Below are 20032 nucleotides of genomic sequence, written 5' to 3'. Positions count from 1 at the left end.
AAATGCTGAATCTCTGGCCCTGTACCTCCTCTCTCTGTATGTTGGCCCAATTTGGAAGAAGGGAAGGTGGTATCTCTTTTATGAGGGGTTCTCATTCCTTTGGGAAGATCCTCCACAAAAAGTAGATCTAGGCCTATAATCTCTTACACCCTGGGCATCTGCTGGCAATGCATCTGTCCCAGCAGAACTTCAGTCTCACCTGCTCATCAAATGGCTTGAAGAGACCAACCAAGAGCTCAGGTGTGTCTTCTTAGTGTTCATCTTTCAAACTTTCCTTATATTCTCTGGTCAAGGGATGGAGGCCTGGTCCCATCACAGAAGCTTCTAATTGTTAGATTGGGAAACCACCAACCTCTTAGGAAAACCATGGTGTCTGCTCTAAGTTAAAAGATCCACAACATAAGTAGGAGATTCAGAGTTTATTTGTGTCTGCAAAGGCAAAGGTCTGACCCTCGTCCAGAAGTCAGAACCCCAAAACTATCCTATCCCTGACTTATACAGTCTTGTGTAGGTTGGAGCTGGGTGTTTTATAAAAAGCTAATGTCATTCGCATCTATAATCATCAGTTGACTAATAATTAACAAGCATGTCCTAGGGTTATATAATCCTATGTTGTCTATATACTATTTCATACATCACATGTTCAAAAATGGCAGAAAATCTCCACCTCTGGGTGTGACTTTTACTATGTTAATAAGACAAGGGTCACCTTAAGGACAATTTGGGGCTACTGTGCCTGTGCTTGCAACCAGTTGAATCCACCTTCTCTGCTTGATCAGAGAAGTAGGATGCAATTAACCCCAAGTGCAGGATATTGGCCTGAGTATAGGTCATAATTTATTGCACATTTCATTGTTTGACTGCTGGGTTCTTGGTTCCCTTTGTTCCATAGTTCTTGCTGGCTACCAACTTCCCCTGTGCAACTGTAACAGTTTCTTTGTAAACCTAGTAACTGCACTGCTATCTTTCACAACCACTCCAACATTATGTCTGTCATCTCTGTCAGTGTCACTTTCATTTGCTTTAGAAATGAGGGCACTGCCTAGTTCTTGATGAGTTAGAAAATATTTGGGTGAGAGAGAAGAGCTGTTTGTTACTTCAGCTCTCACTCTCCTTTTCCTTTCTGCCCAGGGCTTTTATGGTCCAGTTATCAGAATTACTTAAGGAAAGGCAATAAGTTCCATAGAGAGATTGAGCAAAAAAAATGGTAAATTTCTCTTCTCCCTTGCAATTTCTAATTGGAGGTATGAATAGAGCAAGGAACTTCTACATTAAAAATTGAAAACAAAGGAAGAAACCTTTCCAAATATTGTTTTAGAAGTGAATTGAGCACAGATAGGGTTTGGTCTGTGTTTTAATTTGGTAAACATTACCAGAGTGCAATATACCAGAAATGAAATGGTTTTTATAAAGGGAATTTGTTAGTTTACAAGTTTACAGTTCTAAGGCCACAAAAATGTCCAAACTAAGGCATCCAGAGAAAGATACCTTGACTCAAAAAAGGCCAATGTCTATCACATGGAAAAGCATATGATGGCATCTGCTTGTCCTTGTTCCCGGGTCTGTTGCTCCCAGCTTCTGATGACAGTGGTTTTCTCTCTAAGTATCTGTGGACCTTCACTTAGGTCCTCCAGACACAACTCTAGGTTCTGGCTTGCTTAGCATCTCCAAACATCAGTGTCTAGGTATCTGCTTTCTCTGTCAGTGCTCCAAGCATCTCCAAATGTCTGCATCTCTGTCAGCTCCGAAGCAACTGTTCTCCAAGTCTCTGAGCTTCCTCTAAAATGTTTCCTCTTTTACAAGACTCTAGTAAACAAATCATGACTCACCTTGAATGAGTGGAGTCACATCTCCATCTAATCTAAAGGCCACACCCACAGTTGGTGTGTCACATGTGAAAGTAATGTAACCAAAAGGTCACACCCACAATTGAGTGGGTCAGTCTCCATGGAAACAACCTAATCAAAGGTTTCCACCCTAAACAATAGGTCTGCCTCCACAAGATTGGATCAGTATTAAAACATGACTTCTCTAGAATACATAATAGTTTCAGACTGGCACAGTCTGTATCTAGATGATTTCTGATATCCTTGCCAATGCTGAGTCTCTAAAACAGTCATCTAACAATCCCTTTTTGCTTCCAACCCTTTTGCTTCCCCCTCCAAGCAAAAGCTTCTGTATAAACACTCTGATGACTACTGCTAAGTAAGGCTCTCTGAACTTCCTTTTCCCCATCTATAAATAATAACCATAGCTCCCACTCACTCAAGGAGTGCCTGCTACATGCCAGGAACTACACATGTATTCCTTTTGATTGTTTTGGGTTTTTTTTTTTTTTTTTTTTTTTGCATGGGCAGACACCAGAAATCGAACCCGGATCTCTAGCATGGCAGGTGAGAACTCTGCCTGCTGAGCCACCATGGCCCACCCTACATATGTGTTCTTCTTAATACCCATAAAAACTCGCATAGCAGGTATTGTTATTGCCATGCTCCAGGTGGGGAAACGAAGTTTCAGTGAATTAGGTGACTTGCCCAAGGCCACAATGAGTAACCATTTTAGTTGCCATTTATTGAGCACTTACTATATGCTAAGAACTGGACAAAGAGTTCTGAGGGCATTTTCTCATTTAATTGTCAGAACCACTCTCTAGGTCTCTCTCTAGAGGGCACGTGGCTTCTCTGCCACCTTCTTCCCTCTCCTAAAGCAAAGATGGGAAGGTGATGTCTGCTTCTACCTTCCCTCACAGCTCACCTGAGCCTCAAAGGAGAAGTCAGATACAAAGGGCCTACCACAGGTTTCTCCTTTCCTGTCATTACATCTTTTCCGCTCCAAGGCTACCATGAAAGGTAGCCTGAGGTCACCTACATAAAAATATTAGAAGCAGAAGAAAGGGCGGTTTCACACTACCTGTCACTCAGCAGTGAAGAAGGACACACCTGAGCCAGAAGATTCGCCCAGAGAACCACTGACCCTGTGGATTCTTTAGATGAAACCACATGAACACTGTAATCATCATCATCATCATCTGATAAAATAACAATGTACATTAATGGTGATTATTAACAATGACATGATTGGACAATGTATTACTTTGATTCATTGTATGGAAAACCGTAACTCCAACAACCTTCAAACTATTTTCACAGAGGTAGATATATAGGGGAGCAAGCACATTTAATCAGCACCTTATTAAACTTCCTTGCCCTGTTGTGGCGGGGTCACTTTTCTGACTCTGAGGACAGCTTCTTTCCCTCCTATTTACATGCTGATATATGGGTGCTGTGGTTTGAGGAACTGGAGAGTTCTCTGTTCCCTACCCAACTTTAATTGGAGCCCTGTCAGGTTCAGTAACCAATAGTGTCACCCACACCTGATTGATGAGGCTGCTCATCCTGTAAACACGGGCTGTTCTGTGCACCTGGAGCCTGTTTTGGCAGAGAAATTGTAAGTCTTATTTTGGACGCAAAAAAAACAGTGGCGCTCCCAGACAAATTGCTTTTCTCCCAGACACATTTGTAAGAATGGCAGGGCTTTGCTGACCAGTGATGGAGTGCCTAGTCTGCCCGGGTAGAAGCAGCAGTGGCAGTGAGGGGGGAGGAAGAGATCCTGATGGATTCCTCCCTGACAAAAGAAACCCACAATTTGTTTAGCTAACCAAGAGGATCTCTGGGGCCAGCCACACATGATGGGGGTACTGAGCAGATGTTTCTCAAAATGCAGCGACCTGCTTCTCCGGGGAGATAGCAATGGCAGGGACACTTCATTACCCGCCATCTGGAATTCAGTGTCCCAAAGAAGATGACCGTTTCCAAGAGAATGGATGCCCTTGCTCCTCCCTGTGGCCCTCCCCCATCTACATTTAAGCAGACCAAAACCCACCGCATTACAGAGAGCTCATCCCAGCCCTGCCAGGCATTCATGAAAGGACCAGAGACATTTTAAAGAAATGGATAAGAATCATCTCTGCAAACCACTGTATGTAGCAAAGACTTTCTTAATGAGATGTCTGGGCTTTAAGAGACAAGCTGCACTGGTGTAGTCCAGGGTCCGAGTCCATCCTTTCATCCGGAGATGGTGGATAATTGACACCCAGGAGGAAATGGCTCCATAGATGAGGAATCTCTGGCCTCAGCCATTTGCCAGATTAGCCTACCCTAACCTTCCTCCTTCCCCACATGAGTACAATAGACAGCGTCTGTCCAGAATTACTGACCCGGCCTGATGTCAGTGACCTGTGGGCTCTCACCAAGGCAGCCTGATGGACTTTATGAGCTGCTGGCAAAATCTGCAGTTGGCAAATTGTTTTCCTGGACACCCTTACCCATCCCCCACTCCCTCCCACCTCTCCTAACACCCTCTTGGACAGCCCTGCAGATTTCAGAACTCAAGTTTTCAATTCTGTAAAGCATCCCATGTATTCTCCTCTCGCCCTCCCCCCCATATAAAATCCCCTTTCTCATTTTATTATAATTGTTGATCTTCTGGCTTGTCTGCTCCACTAGACTAAGAGACTCACAAAGGGGCTGGATCCTGCCTGTCCCCCTTTGAATCACTAGCATGGAACACACTCATAGACAATGCTTTCTAAAGGGTTTTGAATAAATTAATGAACTAATTGGAAAGCTCCTGGGTCTAGGAATCAGGAGACCTCTGTTCTCGCCCCAGCTCTGTCATTAATTGAACATGTGACTTTCGCTCTGGGGCTCGGTTGTGTTTCCTTTGGAGTAAGGGGACAACCCTGGTGGGGACTCGGCCCCCTTTCCCATTCACAGGCCGAGGACAGCCTCTGGGTCCATGGTGGGGGCAGGTGTGAGAGGAGGGTCCACCTCAGATTCCCCACCTCCTCAAACAGAGCCAACCTGCTTTTGCTTAGTTACGTATCAGGCTCTCAAATAAGATCTCATTTGATATCAAGGCGATAACACTATAGACATGCATGAACTGTGCCCTCCCTTCAGATAGAGTCCAGCCACCTATTAAAAAGGTGCCGTCCCCTCTCCATCACTCGGCCCAGTTCACACCTCTGCAGATTCATCTCATGAGATCCTCACAGTAGCCCACAGGTGTCCTTCCAGCTGTGTCCTTTCGTCCATCCGTCTTAAGCCACCCTTCCCCCATTCTCTTTTCTGACTGAGGAAAGTCCAGCTTGCCCTTCAAAATGCAGCTGAGAAACCTCCCTGCTTCCTCCCCATTTCCCCAGCTTCCAAAGACCCAGGCTTTGCCCACTGGGCTCCACGGACCCTTCATCAATATTCTTTATATTAAATATTGGCCACATTGTATCATCTGTTTATTAAACTCTCCTCTGATTGGAATACGGATATGCCAAAGCCAGAGGACCTGCTTTACTTCCTGTTAGCGCCTCTGGGATTTGATACACTGCCTGACTTAATAGGCACTTATCAGTGTTTGTCGCATAAAGGAAGGACATTAGGAAGTTAAAAATTAATTAGGAGATTGGTAGGTTAGTTGTTAAATAGGTTAGGTAATTAGTTGATGTAGGTTAACTACATATTAATGGAAGAAAAAAACATTTATCTGGGTAGAGTAATTGGCATGCAAGTGGAATAACCACTAGATATGATCTTTCTAGGTAAAACTCCACTTTTTAAAAAGCACTTATTTTTCTAATGGCTTTCTTTGGTGAAAGTGGAGGAAAATGTTTCTTGAGTGCAAAACTCTTCTTCCCCTCTCGCTGGGTCTTTCTACTGTACAGCCTCTTAGCATGGAGATTCTTTACCTCCTGATCCTATCAGACTAACAGAGAACTAGGGCAGGCTTGTGACGTGACATAATGAAATTTGAGGTGGAGAAACATGCACTGATTATTGTACTTATTGGGGAGCACTATGTTGGGCACAATTTGGGAAGTAGAAGAGTGAACCTAGGCTCTCTGGGACCCTTTAACTAAGGCTGGCCCTTCCTGCCTGTATATTACAGAGTTGGAAAGAAATTCACACTGAAGAGGATCACATGTTTTAAACCACAAATCCCACTTATAGGGAACTGATCTAGAATACTTCAATAGGGAATCTCTTGATATCTTATTTTGACCTGCTTTTCAATGTATGAGTCCTTTCTAAGTTTGACTGCTTTTTTTAGGCTAGCAATTTCTCAACTTAACCGAAAATAGTTCTGGGGTATATAAATAAATGGAATACGTAAAAAAATTAAAATAGAAGAAAGTTTACAATTCACTTAAAGAGTGGATGATTGGAAAAGGTATCAGAACTACAGACTGTAAGGAAACACTCTTCCTTCCTTTAGTCCTGCTGCAGTTAACCCTTTATATTTCCCAAGGACCTAGACTGCCCATTTCTGAATGACTCTAACGAGAAATCTTCATCGCATGGTCTGAAGTGAGCCCTCACTCATTGACGGCTGCTTGCCCCGGCCATTGTATTCAATATCAGTTTCCTACAGCTACATGGTTATATTTTTCTAACCAATATGTCACTCCCTCTCCAATTACTTGAAGGGTTACCAAGGAATGCAAAATCACTTAGATAACAACATAAGGCCAATATAATTAGGAAGGTCATTCTCAGGCAAGAATATTTTAAATACATTACCAAATTAAGTAAAGATTATTTATAAATTCATTTCTAATCTAAAAGCAATGATTCTCAAATAAGACTAAAGCCAAGTTTTAAAAAAAAAAGGACAAAAAACAAAAATAAAAGCAATGATTCTCCACTGTACTAGACCCCAATTAACTTTTGAAAATACTTTTAAGACTTCTTGACTATTTTGAAATGAAAACAAAAAATGTAATCTTCCTATAAACTTAATTTTTAAAAAAATCAGTATGTTACTGATTGCATATGTAGAATGGAATGATTTCTAAAAAAAAAAAAATCAGTATGTCCTAAGTATGAAAGATAAATAAAAAGGAAGATAATTTCTCACAAAAAAATAACAGTATTTACTTCAATGATTGCTGGGCCATGAGTATATTAGAAAACATAATGAAGTTATCAGATGTTTACAGATATTTGTAGACCCACCATTGAACACAGTAGCTATAAATGCGCAATCTCACAAGTATGTTTTTTGGAAACTCAAAGACCATGACAGAAGTTACTTTTGATGTTGTAGTTTTCCAAAATGATGAAAAACTCTCAGAAAATTCCAAACAACAAAAAAGCACAATTATCCCCCAATTTACCCCACAATTGTAGTCCTGGAAAATTCAGTGTATGTATAAAATCACGCCAAAAAAATGCTTTGCATTTATATGTAAAATGGGGATAAATTCAGGTTCAGATAATTACAACAGTTTTTGGGGTTTGTTTGTTTGCTTTGCTCTGTTTTTAATATTATATTGTGGCCCCAAAACACATGGAGTTTTTTTATTGTTAAATATAAAATATACACAAAGAAAAGAAGAAAAAACAATGATTTTCAAAGTACACTTCAACAAGTAGATACAGAACAGATTTCAGAGTTTGTTATGGGTTACAATTCCACTATTTCAGATTTTTCCTTCTAGCTGTTCCAAAACACTGGAGACTAGAAGAAATATTTTTTTCATTTTTTGTGAAAAATGACATATATACAAAAAAGCAAGAAATTTCAAAGCACATCACAACAATTGGTTGTAGAACAGATTTCAGAGTTTGACGTGGGTTACAACCCACCATTTCAGGTTTTTATTTCTAGCTGCTGTAAGGCACTGGAGGCTAAAAGAAATATCAATATAATGATTCACAATTATATTCATTTGTTAAACCCTACCTTCTCTATAACTCCACCATCACCTTTGATCTTTCTCCCACTCTTTAGGGATATTTGGGCTATGGCCATTCTAACTTTTTCATGTTGGGAAGGGGCTCTCAATAATGTGGGGTAGGGGTATTGTACTATTTGATGTACAAACAGGTTTTTACATGAACATCCACTGGCACTTTCAGAAGTCAGGTAGGCATAGGACACTACTTAATTCTGTGGGACATTCTGTGGGTACAATTTTGAACATCCCAGGCCACTGCCCATTTAATACCACAAGTGCCCACAATTATGAAAAACGTGAACATCCATGCAGATTTCCAAAATCTCCCCTAGGAGGCAGTATCATCTTTGTTGAGAACCACTGGTTTACAGTGTTTTCTATAGGGCTTCCCCAATTTAGTCAGATGATTAAGAGTCAGATGATTAAGAGACGTTAGCTGTGAAATGAAAGAATGATAGGGCTAGAAGAATCTCTGAATCTAGTTGATCTCCTCATTCCACCCACGAGACAGTAAGTAACATCCTTTTTAGATAAAAATCAAGGTTTCCTATTCCATGCTTTTTATTTATTGAAATTAGAAAAAATGGATTTGAATGTGCCTCTCTTGCAAACCAGATATTTGAAAATAGTTGGGTTATTGATGACATTTTCCAGTTTTTCCCAGAATATTTGGGGTCATAAACACGCGGTGCTCACTGCTGAGCTTCAGCAGATACTCTCAAGTGCCCACCAACAGCTTGGATTCCTGCACACAAGGAAAACAGGATTCTAAAATATTACAAGAGTGCGAATTCAACCATGAGGATGTGTCCAAAAGAATAATCTCTTGGTAAAGTAAATAAGAACTCGTACATGGTGAGTGGCTGACTGATTTCCTCCAAACCACAGCTGTCAGGAGCTAAGCTGGACCTCAAGAAATGAGCGACTAAGATCCCAAAGGCTCCCTCAGGCCATCCACAGCACAGAGCCTCTTCGTCTGACCCAGAACAGCAAGGGGCTGGTTGGTCCTTCACAAGACGGAACATAGACTTGGCTATTTGCTGATTACCCTTGGAGAATGAGTTCTGATGGTAAATTAGGTGTTTTCCAATTTAATTCGTTAGAGCAAGTATTATGCAGAATAAATTTGCACAAACAAACTCTGCAATATTGATTCTCCAAATTAAATTTGCAATCAAATTGGTGCCTGTTTCAAAAGCAATGCTTAGAAAAATTCTATTTATAATCCATGTTCATCATCAGAGATGAGGAATAGTGAAGAGAAGATGCTCTTAGGACATAAGAATTATCAGAGTGAAGCTGAGAGAAGTTAGTTGCCTCCTAATCCCTTCCTCACACTGCACTGAAATAGCAACCTAACAACCAAATCCATATGTGCAAATCAACTCTCAAGAACCCTGAAGAGAACACAAAAGTCCTTTGACCATCTAAGAAAATATCATTAGTTCCTCATACTTAGTGCTTAAGCCTTTATTCTTACCTCACAGAAGAGTCCTTCAGGAGTTTCTTTAGAGACCATTTCCTCTTAATCTTAGACTCACTTCTAACCATTTAAACATCAGGTGTTGGAAGAAGCAATCTGGAAAAGGAAGTGGTCTGCCTGCTCAGTGTAGACCCCTTGACAGCAACAAGTATTAACAATGGACAGTCTGACACCAAGGAAGGAGATGGGGGTGGGGAGTGTCATAGGAACTCAAAATAAATAGTAGCTTCGGCCATTTATTTAACCCCTGGAGCATCTCCATAATACAGGGGAATATAGTAATGACTATAAAAGAAAAGTTTAAAGTATGCTCAATATATTTTGCAAAAGCAGCAAAATTCAATATGACAGAACCCTAGAGTGGCAGCATTAGGAGATACTTAATAGCATGCTAATTCTTTTCTTTTACAAATAAGAAACTGACCTTAAAGGAGAAGAGCTGGTTACCCAAATCTACATAGCTAACTAGAGGTAGAGTTGCCCAGCCTCTGAACGGACATGTGCTACCCACTGAAGTTAATGAAGGGAAGGAAAAGAGACATTTAATCATTCATTATGTCATTGCTTTTAACATCTCTTACTTTTAGCTTCCTTGCATTGATTTCACCCAGTTCAAAAGGAGAAGAGAACTGCTCTCTTTATTCACAAAAGCGTGAACTATTGTTCCCCGATTTGTGATGAGAGAACTTCAAGGTTGGCCCTTAACAAAATTGGGACTGAAGGTAAAGTTTACTTTGGGTTCCCTCCTGCCCCTTCCCACTTCCCGGTGTGTTTTCATCAAACTGCCCTCTGTCTGTCCACTGGCTACCCCACCCACTGGCCCCACACCCAGAGTTCCTGGCACAATATAGAAAACTCTCCCAACTGCCAGGTTTTGATATATTCCCAGTCTCTTTCTAATCTGATCCCTAATTTCATTAGACAAAGAATGAAATGCTGATTTACTGGTGTTTTTCAAATGTATGTGAGTGCAAGCATTACCTAGCATGCTTGTTAAAATGCAGACTTTAGGCCTCTATCTCCCAAGAGAAGGATTCAGTAGATGATTCTGGTAGAAGCAGGTCCTGAACCCACATTGAAAAACACATAGCTTCTGCCTGCCTCCCTAAAATCCTCTCCTACCAGTTTCCACACACAGCCCACCCTACCCCAACCCAAATACTTCATACTACCCCTCCCCACCATGTCTTTGCCTCATGTTCCACCTTCTCTGCCCAATTATTTCTCCTAGATGCCTCCACTCAGCTGAGGTACAATTATCAACTCTGCTCTCACAGTTCCAGTACAATTTTACATTGTCAGGTTTATGCATTGTCAAGCCTACTATGCTCATGGATTGCTGGCCTATCTCCCCTTGAGGGCAGGGGGCATGTCTCCTTTGTCTTTCACTCTCAGCACTTAAGTGCCCCGCCCAGCGCATAGTAGGCCCACTAAAGTGTTTGTTAACTTACCTTTTGTGTGTGCTAAACTTTGTTGTTAATAATTAGCAATTTTTTATACATGCATTTTTCATGCAACCACCTAAATATAGTACAGCATTTTCATGGATTGCTCAAAGTATCACTCCCAAATGAGGAGCGCCTTCCATTATGTGCAAAACCTGAAAGAGAAGCATATGAATGCATTATTTTACTCTGGCATCATAGAGTGTTGAGGTCATACTGATTCAGGCTCATGTTCACTTAGGACATCTGCACTTTAAGAACAAAAAATAAGACAGAGACATATGCAACAAATGGAGCTTTTCTCTAAATAAAGATTGGTTTCCAAAGTTTGATTAAATTAGTTCCGATCATCTTCCCAGGCATTCAGGTTAAGAACTGCTTCAGAAGTGAAATTTAGAAAAGATTAGACTTGGCTTTGAAACGTCCATGCGCATAGAACTTTGTGTATTGATTCTAAGATCCCAGAGCTCCCGGGTATTCCCTACCTGAGGTCACTGACCACCACGAGGCTAGCTCACCTCCTGATGTCCACCATCTATGTGTGTTCGACCCGTGCAGGTGTCTGCTATGCAGAGTTTGGAGTTCGTGTCCCCAAGACCACGGGATCAGCCTACACCTACAGCTACGTCACTGTGGGGGAGTTTGTGGCATTCTTCATAGGCTGGAATCTGATCCTGGAGTACCTGATTGGCACGGCAGCAGGGGCCAGTGCTCTAAGCAGCATGTTTGACTCGTTGGCAAACCACACAATCAGCCGCTGGATGGTGGACACCGTGGGAACCCTCAATGGCCTGGGTGAGACTTACACCAACATGGAAACTTATTGCACCAAATAAATGGGCTCCCCACTTCAGAATCAGTTTGGCTGAGTGTATCAATGGGCTTAAGTATGTCCATTTTCTTTTTTGCAAAGTCACTCTTCCTCTTGGAACTTATTTTAATAATCATAATTCCTGCAAAAACCTTATATAAAAAGACGTTAATTGCAGCCTTATTTATGATCACAGAAACTTTGCAACAGCTTAAGTGTTCTACAATGGGACAAATTGATTAAGTAAATTGTAGAGGCATGCTATGTAGCTAGCAATTAAACAGATGATTAAGAAAACTATTGTAATAACATGGACAATATTTTTTAGATAATATCATATGAGAAAGGATACAATTCTACATGCATCGTGTTAATAATGATAAGAAAACAAAGCCAATGCAAGAAAAAGAGCTATAAGGAACCTCTCTAGTAATTTTATAAGGTTTTTTTTCAATTATCATAAATAAGTATGTACTAATTTTAAAATTTATATATATTTTTAAGGAGCAAAATGGATTCCAGTCCAGCAGAGGTCAGGAAGTGGTAGAATATCTGAGTGAATGCTAAGCAATCAGAAGCTTGTGTAGCAAATACCGTGAGATTTCCTGCTCCATCTATCACTTATCCCCTACTTTCCATCCTGATGTATCACTTTATCCTTTCACATTCATGGGAAGCTAAATAATAGTTGAGGAACCTTTGAGGTCTTGCCTCAGAACATCCAAGAACTGATTCTATGGCTTTGTGTAAATCATTTGATGTTGGTGTCCCTTTCACAGAGGAATTGACAAAAATGCTAAGCACCCAGATACTTTGATGGAGAACGTGTCTGTTCAATATACTGATCTCATAAAATTTCAGGACTGAAAGGTCCAAAAAATTAGATCATCCAACCCCTTCATTTTACAGATGTGGTCAACAGAAACAAGGCAATTTCTGCAAGACCCATACAGTTGGTCAGTGGCAAAAGTACAGCTGAAATTGAGGACCCCTGTGTGCTGAGGCAATGCCTTTTCCACACCATAGAGGGCAGGAGTCCATTGGCCAATGAACAAGACTAGGCAGACAGGGCATGTTCACCAGCAATTTTCTTCAAAAACCCCTTACAACAGTTTTCAAACATAAATTATTTAATTTACTAATAATGGAAATGAAAATTGTATGTACTATAAAATTAATAAAGATAAAACAGTTTTCAAATAGCATGTTAAACCTAAAATATACATCCCAAATGCCATAGGGTGGACCTGACTTCAAATATTCTGTTCCATTGCTTCTTAGGTTCTAATTGTCTCATCATGTACCCCACTTTTTGGTCCAGGATAGCAGATCTTCTTTCTTTTATAACCAAACCAGCACATTTGTTAGGTCTATACACAAAAGACTTGAAACAGGGACTTGAACAGATATTTGCACACCATTGTTCATAGCAGCATTATTCACAATTGCCAAATAATGGAAGCAAGCTAAGGGTCCACCAACCAATGAATAGGTAAATAAAATGTGATATATATACATATATATATTCCACATATATATGATGGAATATTTCAGCTGTAAAAAGGAATGGAGTCCTGATGCATGTGACAACATGGATGAACCTGAAGACATCATGTTGAGTGAACTAAGTGAGACACAAATGGACAAATATTGCGCGGTATCACTGGTATGAAATAATTAGAATAAGCAAACTCATGGAAAAGTTAGACTGTACAATGTAGTTTACCAGGGAATGGAGTGTGGGTAGAAAATAGGGATTTAAGGCTTAAAAACAATCCCTGCATATTTGCAAACAGACCCTTGTATTTGCGAGTAGATCACAGCGAGGCACACACGTGAACGCACATGCGCAAATGCATGCATGCACACACAACACACACACACACACACACACACACGTCCCTATCCTCCCTCCATGACAGACCACTCTCCCCAGCGCAGAACACAAACACTCTGGTGTGGGGCCAGGGATTTGTGTGGCCCTTTTGAGTCCTCTGGACAATCTTAACTCAGGAGTTTGTCCCCTAGGGAAAGGTGAAGAGTCCTACCCAGACCTCCTGGCGCTGGTGATCGCGGTCATCGTGACCATCATCGTCGCGCTGGGGGTGAAGAATTCCGTGGGCTTCAACAACGTCCTCAACGTGCTGAACCTGGCAGTGTGGGTGTTCGTCATGATCGCAGGCCTCTTCTTCATCAATGGGAAGTACTGGTCAGAGGGCCAGTTCCTGCCCCATGGCTGGTCAGGGGTGAGTGCCTTCCCGAAGCCTGGCGTGCCTGCTGCATGCCCTGCCTTCCGCCCTGAGACCCATCTAAGATGCAGTTTCAAGAAAATGCTTCTCTGTCCCATACTTTTCATGATACCCTCTTCATCACCTTTTAATCTGAGTTTAATCGGAAGGCTCTGACAAGGGGTTCTTTGTTTTGTCGTTTGGCTTCACAAACATTTGTTGAGAACATATTTTCTCATATGTTCTCATAAGAGGACGTATAAGAGCAATGATAAATTTAAAGTTTGGGGATGCTTGGAGTATGCCAGACACTGTGCTGAGTGCTTGGCATGTACTATCTTATTTAACCATCCCGATAACCTTGCAAGGAAAATACTTACATTTCAGTGTTTCAGATGGAGAAACTCACATTCAGAGAGGTCAGATGACTTGCTATTAAGCACACAGTGTGGGTGACAGAGTCAGGATTCAAATCCTGTATGTGAACAGTTCAAGTCTATAGATTCCCTCTACAGTCTATCAGGATTGATGGACATTGTACATGAATAGACAAAGCAATAGAGGAGGCCAGGGGACTTGGACAGATGGGGAAGTGGTGAGTGTTCTCTGGGAATGGAACTAGGGAAAGGAACAGTTTTTAAATCCTATTTTTGGAGAGTCCCACAAGAGACAGAGGACAGTTGAGTGGGCCAAGTGAAGTGCTGGCTAAATTCCATTCCAGAGGCATGGTCCATGGTGGAGAAGTCTACCAGGTGGGCTCTGGGTGTTGTCAAGACAGGGAGCTGGAGCAAAGGGACATTTTCAGATTTTATCCCAGTGGGGTGGTTTATGTAAAAGAAAAATGGGGAGCTCAGCATGACAAATTATTTATATTGAAATGTGGCTTTAAGTCACACCCGGTTTTTCTTTCTCTAAGATGACTAAAATTGTCTATCTTATGGATTTATTGGTAAGATTAACCAGCCCATCCTATTTGTTTGTTTGTTTGTTTTTAATGGCAGAACATAAATCAGAGAATTTCCAAGGAGAAGTATTCTTCAAGGCCACGTAGTTCTATCCCCTCACTTAGCAGGTGAAAAAACTAAGGTCCAGGAAAGGCAGGCCTGCTCAGGACTGGTACCAGAAAGCAAGACCAGGATTCAACCAGTTGTGCTTTTGTCAAGTTTGCTTAGACCACTTTTCTTCCAAGATATCCAGGAATCAGAACTCTCTCTTAGAGAACACTCAAAATAACTTCTGTTTTTCTGAACCATGTCATGCTCTTTGGTGTAGAGAAATAAGCGAGAACACAATTTAAGCCAATAGTTCTAGTCTTCTGCTTATCTTTAAGAATGCCATAGAACCGCAAAGTTCACCCCTCCTCCTTAAAATGAATAAACCCTGAAACTGGTTAAAACCTGAAAGAGAGACAAAGAAACACTGTTGACCCCATTCTGGATTCCTGAGTCTGTATTTTTTTATGATACAAACTGTTCCTTTCCTATCACATGAGAAAAACAACAAATTGTAGGAGTGGGGGGAAAAAAGATGTTTTGCCAGAACCCAATTGCATTTTCATGAAAATGTTCTCACCATTTTCTTAGTGATATAAGAAATTCTTGGGCCATGGTCTTACTGCAAACCTTTGTCCATCAGTTAACATCTGTGCCTTTAGGTTTCCTCATCTATGAAGTGGGAAATCTAGTTGCAGTAATGATAAAATCTTGGATGTTTCTATGTACACACGTTGCTGAGGTGCTGGTAATAGGGATAACAACAGGACAGAGCTGTATTTATGACCGTTAGGTGCCTGGTATCATGCTCTACAAACAGTATCTCATTCAATTCTTAGAATAAAACTTTAAGAAAGGTATTGTTCTCTTCACCCTACAAATGGAGAATCCAAGACTCAGAGAGACTTGATAATTTCCCTGATGTCACTTAGCTAATTCAGTGCCGGGGTTGAAATTTCTACCGAGGCCTGTCTGATTCCAAAGCCCTTTTCAGTATGCTGAGCACATAGCATATGATGGCCACTTATGAGCTTTCTTTTACAAAAAAAAAAGTAATAAGATAATTAATCTAACATGTTATATTTCCATTTCCTTAAATTTTCACAAAGTCATAGAGTCTCAGAGCTGGGAGGAACATTAACACATGGTCTAGTCTTCTTTCTTATCTTCAGATGGGAGTGTAGTTAAATCAAGTGTGCTGTTTATTAAAACATACTGTCAAAGCAATTCAAAAACTTTTTTTAAATCACTCGGTTCATGCTTAATTTTCAAGATCTTCCCAATAGCTCATATAAGTGGGATACACTATAGTTTAGGTGCCAGGCAAAGACTGGAAAGAGTTAGTACTCTGTGTGAATGTCCTTAGCCCATTTTGGACAAAACGAATGAGTCCTTTAGCTTTTTCCCTTTGTGCTTTGTTCTAAGGTCTTTATTTTGCTGGAGTCTCCTCTTCCCTTTTCAGGGGCTCCTCTGCCTTTCTCTGTAAGGAGAGTCATCAAGGAAGAAGCTAAACCAAAGCAACACAGGTCTCCCTGTTTGTGCATCCTGGGTTCTCTTTAGCTTTCGTTAAAAGAAAAGAAGAAAGGAAGTCAGGCTTACAAGAAGAAAGGAAATGCCTTGTTTCATTTTTATTTAACATTTTCTTTGTGACAGACTCACACTTTTTTTCATCAAATCTTCACAACAGCCCTGCAAAATAAATGCAATGATCTCAACTTTTATAACTAAATAACTGAAACTTGGAAAAGTTAAGGTCATCGATCTAGATCACAAGTAATAGAGCTGGGACTCAGTTCCAGCCCTGGATGAGCCAAAGCCCATGTTATTCCACTTCTCCCCTGGTTTGGACTCATGTGATCAGTTTTCTTTTTTCTTTTTTCACCTTTGGCCACTGACCCCACACCAATCCGAACATGCTACCTTAAATAAACTTGCCATTGGCCATCAAGAAAGCTTGGCTGGGATTTTAGATTTTCTACTACAAATTCATCATCCCTTCAGGAAACCTAAATGTGGGTCCTAGTGACTAAAACGACCATCTGAACACCAAGGACAGCCCAGTGTGGGGATGCTGCTGACTCATCTTTGTTAGCTGCCAGGACTTGGATTTCTGCCCAGTACATTTCCTCCCGAGAGAAGTGAACAGGACCTGATTTTTCTCAACTTTGGTTTCAGGTCACTTTTCCATTCCAAGGCTGCTTTGAATTGAGATCCTATTTTTGTTAAGGTCAGACCACCCCCCTTTGCACATGTCGACCACCACTCTGTTGTCTAACAACCATCAACAACAGCCTGTTGCCCACTTGGCAGTTGCATGAACTTCACTCCTTAGGGAAGCTCTGACCCCTACCCCTGAACAGGAGACTCGTAAGGAGCTCCAATCCACTTTATTCTTCAAACCCTTTTGAGTAAAATGGCATGGAGGAAACCATTGTGTCAGCCTACAGCTCTCAGGGGATGGCTATAAGACTTCCATTGCATGATCTGAACACAATTCCCAAGTATTTGAAAGAGTTAATGAACATTCTGTCCTCCGGCCATAGACCCCTCAAAATCCCACTCTTTCCCCTGCTCCAACTATATGTCCTTCCAAAGAAAATATCTTAAGGAATGGTTTACTCACTTACGGGTTCTGGGTCAAGTGTTTCTTTGGTCTTGAAGAGCTTAAGAAAAACAAAACATTTCTCCAAATATCAAGTGACTGCTGGCCCTTAGCTGAACCCCAATTTCCATCTGTAATTCTTCAGCCCCTGAGCATGGCTGGTTGTGTATTCCCCTTAATGTTATTTGTTCTTGATGCTATCATAGGGTTTTTTCTTTAACCAAATGTGATACTTACCAGCACAAATAGCTCCCAGGAAAACAGTTCACAGAAGCATTTGAGGGGAATGCTGACAGCCTCCAAACAAAGGAAAAGTTGTTTTTCATATCCACCACATCAGAATCCATTTGTTGGAACCTATTAACACATTCCACTGTCACTGTGTAAAGGCTGCTAATAGAGCTGGGGCATGAGGGAGGGAGAAAATTCTATTAAAGTTGGAGTTGTGTCTTGTTACCTTAGGAGTGAATAATATAAAGGGGACTAATTATCTCACAGGCATCTGGCAGGCTGGCCAAGATGGGAGGGCTGCCTCATCCCAATGCCTCTCAAATATCAGCAAAGCACAGGGGGCCAGATTTAAGGACCACACACACCGAGTAGCCCACTAATGACATTGCTTTTGACAGCTAATTAAGCAGCAGCCTTCCAGCAACTGAGGCACGTGCTGCTTCCCTGCAAAAACCATACTGGGGTGGGCCACCGTGGCTCGGCTCGGCAGACAGACTTCTCGCCTACCATGCCAGAGACCCAGGTTCGATTCCCAGTGCCTGCCCATGCCAAAAAAAAAAAAATCATTCTGGACCACCTGGCTAAAGAGCTACACGAGGTTAACTTGGAGAATAACTTCAGCTCATGTCATCAAATTTAAAAAGTCAATATTATTTTTTACTTGCATAAGACATTAAAGAAAAGAGTAAGGACAAATTACCAATGAACACAGAAGCACGGTATACATGCATACATTTCACCCACAATTGTATTCATAGATGCCCACTCTTAAGAACCACAGGTCCTTTCATGCATGGAAGGGTGGCATAGTCAAAAATACCAGGGCCCACATCTGAGATCTGCATAGAATGAAGTAGAAAGCAGTTTTAGTGAGTTTTTGGATGGAGACACACCCACGTGCAATTTCATTTCATCCCAATCAGGGATCGTTGCAAGGAAAAAAAATATTCATACAAAATAATTTAAGGATAAAGGTGATTTTTTTTTTCACTAATACCATGATCTCTTTGATAACCTCCTTGTTTAATCTATGTTTTGTTGGGCCAGGGTAGGTTTGGTTTTGGTAGGTGTACTTGCCTCCACTTCCCAGATACATTTTCAGGCACTGTTCATGCAAGACCCCTCACTGATTGCCTCCTGTTGGGTATCGCTAATAGAAGATATAATAAACAGGAGAAGAAGGTGGGAAGTAAGAAAGGTTCAGGGTACTCCTTCCTCATTCCCTCCCCACCGTGGCACTACATCCCTGCTGCTGTCTGTGACCTCCCCAAATACAGTTCCCACTGGGCTCCTGGAAACCATCTCCCACTTTGAGTCACAGCGTCTCCCTGTTGCCAGCCTCTGCTGCCTACGCATCTGTCCTTCACTCCTTTTGCCCTGACTAACGCCCTGCCTGTTGTCTGCCTGTACCTGCCCAAAGTCCCTTCACTGAAATAATTCCATTTAAAACAGCTGAATTAAATTCTATTTCCAGCCTGATTGCAGTACTATCTTCAAAAGTCCTGCCTTTGATCTCTCCAGTCTTTCTTCAATTGTTTTTGCTTTCTAGCTCTGCATATGCAAATTCAAACTAAGTACAATTCTCTTTGCAAAACTATTCCCTCTTCCCAGCTTGATCATAAGTTTATTTGTTAGTTTTGTGGTATTTAATTATTATCAGTCATTGCCAGCCATTCTTGTGTCCACTTAGAAAATTGTATCTTTTGGGTTTTATACATATTATAGCTACTTATCAGTCTTGTTTATTACCACAGTGTTATCTTTTTGGTCTCCTAGTATCCTCGAGACTCCAAGCCCCATGACGTCAAGTGCAGAGTCCTTTTTATTCATCACTCTATCCCCAGCATGAAGTACAGTGCCTGGTACATTGTAGCAATTAATAAATATGGGCTACCTTTTAAGACAGCAATAATTATTAGATATGTAAGAATTTGTTTGTGCCCTTGGGTTTCACCTGCTCTTGAGAAACAAGAAATAATAATAATAAAATTGCTGGTAAGATCTAATATTTATTGAGTTCCTACTCTATTCCAGGAATGCACTTTACTATATTCTCTCATTTAATCCTTGTATCAACCCCATGAGATAAGTGCTATTATTATCTCCACAGAAGTGATCAAGAAGTAGGGGCTTAGGCCACCAACTAGTCTGTGGCAGAACAATCCTAGATCTGTGAATCTATGAAGCCCACACTCCTAACCCAATCTGAGCTACCTAGAAGCATGGCTCTGGGAGTCACCCACTGCCTTTACTCCAATTGCTACAAATTGTCAAAACTTCAAATATCTGAAAGTGTCCTCCATGCCTACCACTGAGTCTTCTCTTCTTCAGGTTAAACATCCCAAGCCCTCAGGCATACCTCACATGGCTTGGTTTGCAGACTTCCCACTATTTTCAAGGGTAGATTTGCCCCCAGAGTTCTTATTTCTAATTCTCCCCACCCCCTTTCCTCAGCAGGCAGACTTTCCATCCAGAGCTGACCACACAAATAGGCACGGGACGGTA

The 20032-nt window shown here is 41.2% G+C and overlaps 1 protein-coding gene across 1 annotated transcript in view; it reads left to right on the top strand.

Annotated features, from left to right (window-relative positions):
• SLC7A14 (solute carrier family 7 member 14) overlaps nucleotides 1–20032 on the top strand; it is a 55414-nt gene that overhangs the window by 15668 nt on the left and 19714 nt on the right. Inside the window, exons 2-3 of the mRNA XM_077159165.1 lie at nucleotides 11222–11458; nucleotides 13503–13720. Of these exons, the coding sequence (XP_077015280.1) occupies nucleotides 11222–11458; nucleotides 13503–13720 (455 nt within the window). The remainder of the gene's footprint in view (nucleotides 1–11221; nucleotides 11459–13502; nucleotides 13721–20032) is intronic.

The sequence above is a fragment of the Tamandua tetradactyla genome, chromosome 5 (assembly GCF_023851605.1).
Source record: "Tamandua tetradactyla isolate mTamTet1 chromosome 5, mTamTet1.pri, whole genome shotgun sequence".
NCBI lineage: Eukaryota > Metazoa > Chordata > Mammalia > Pilosa > Myrmecophagidae > Tamandua > Tamandua tetradactyla.
This window is presented reverse-complemented; position numbering and strand designations above follow the sequence as displayed.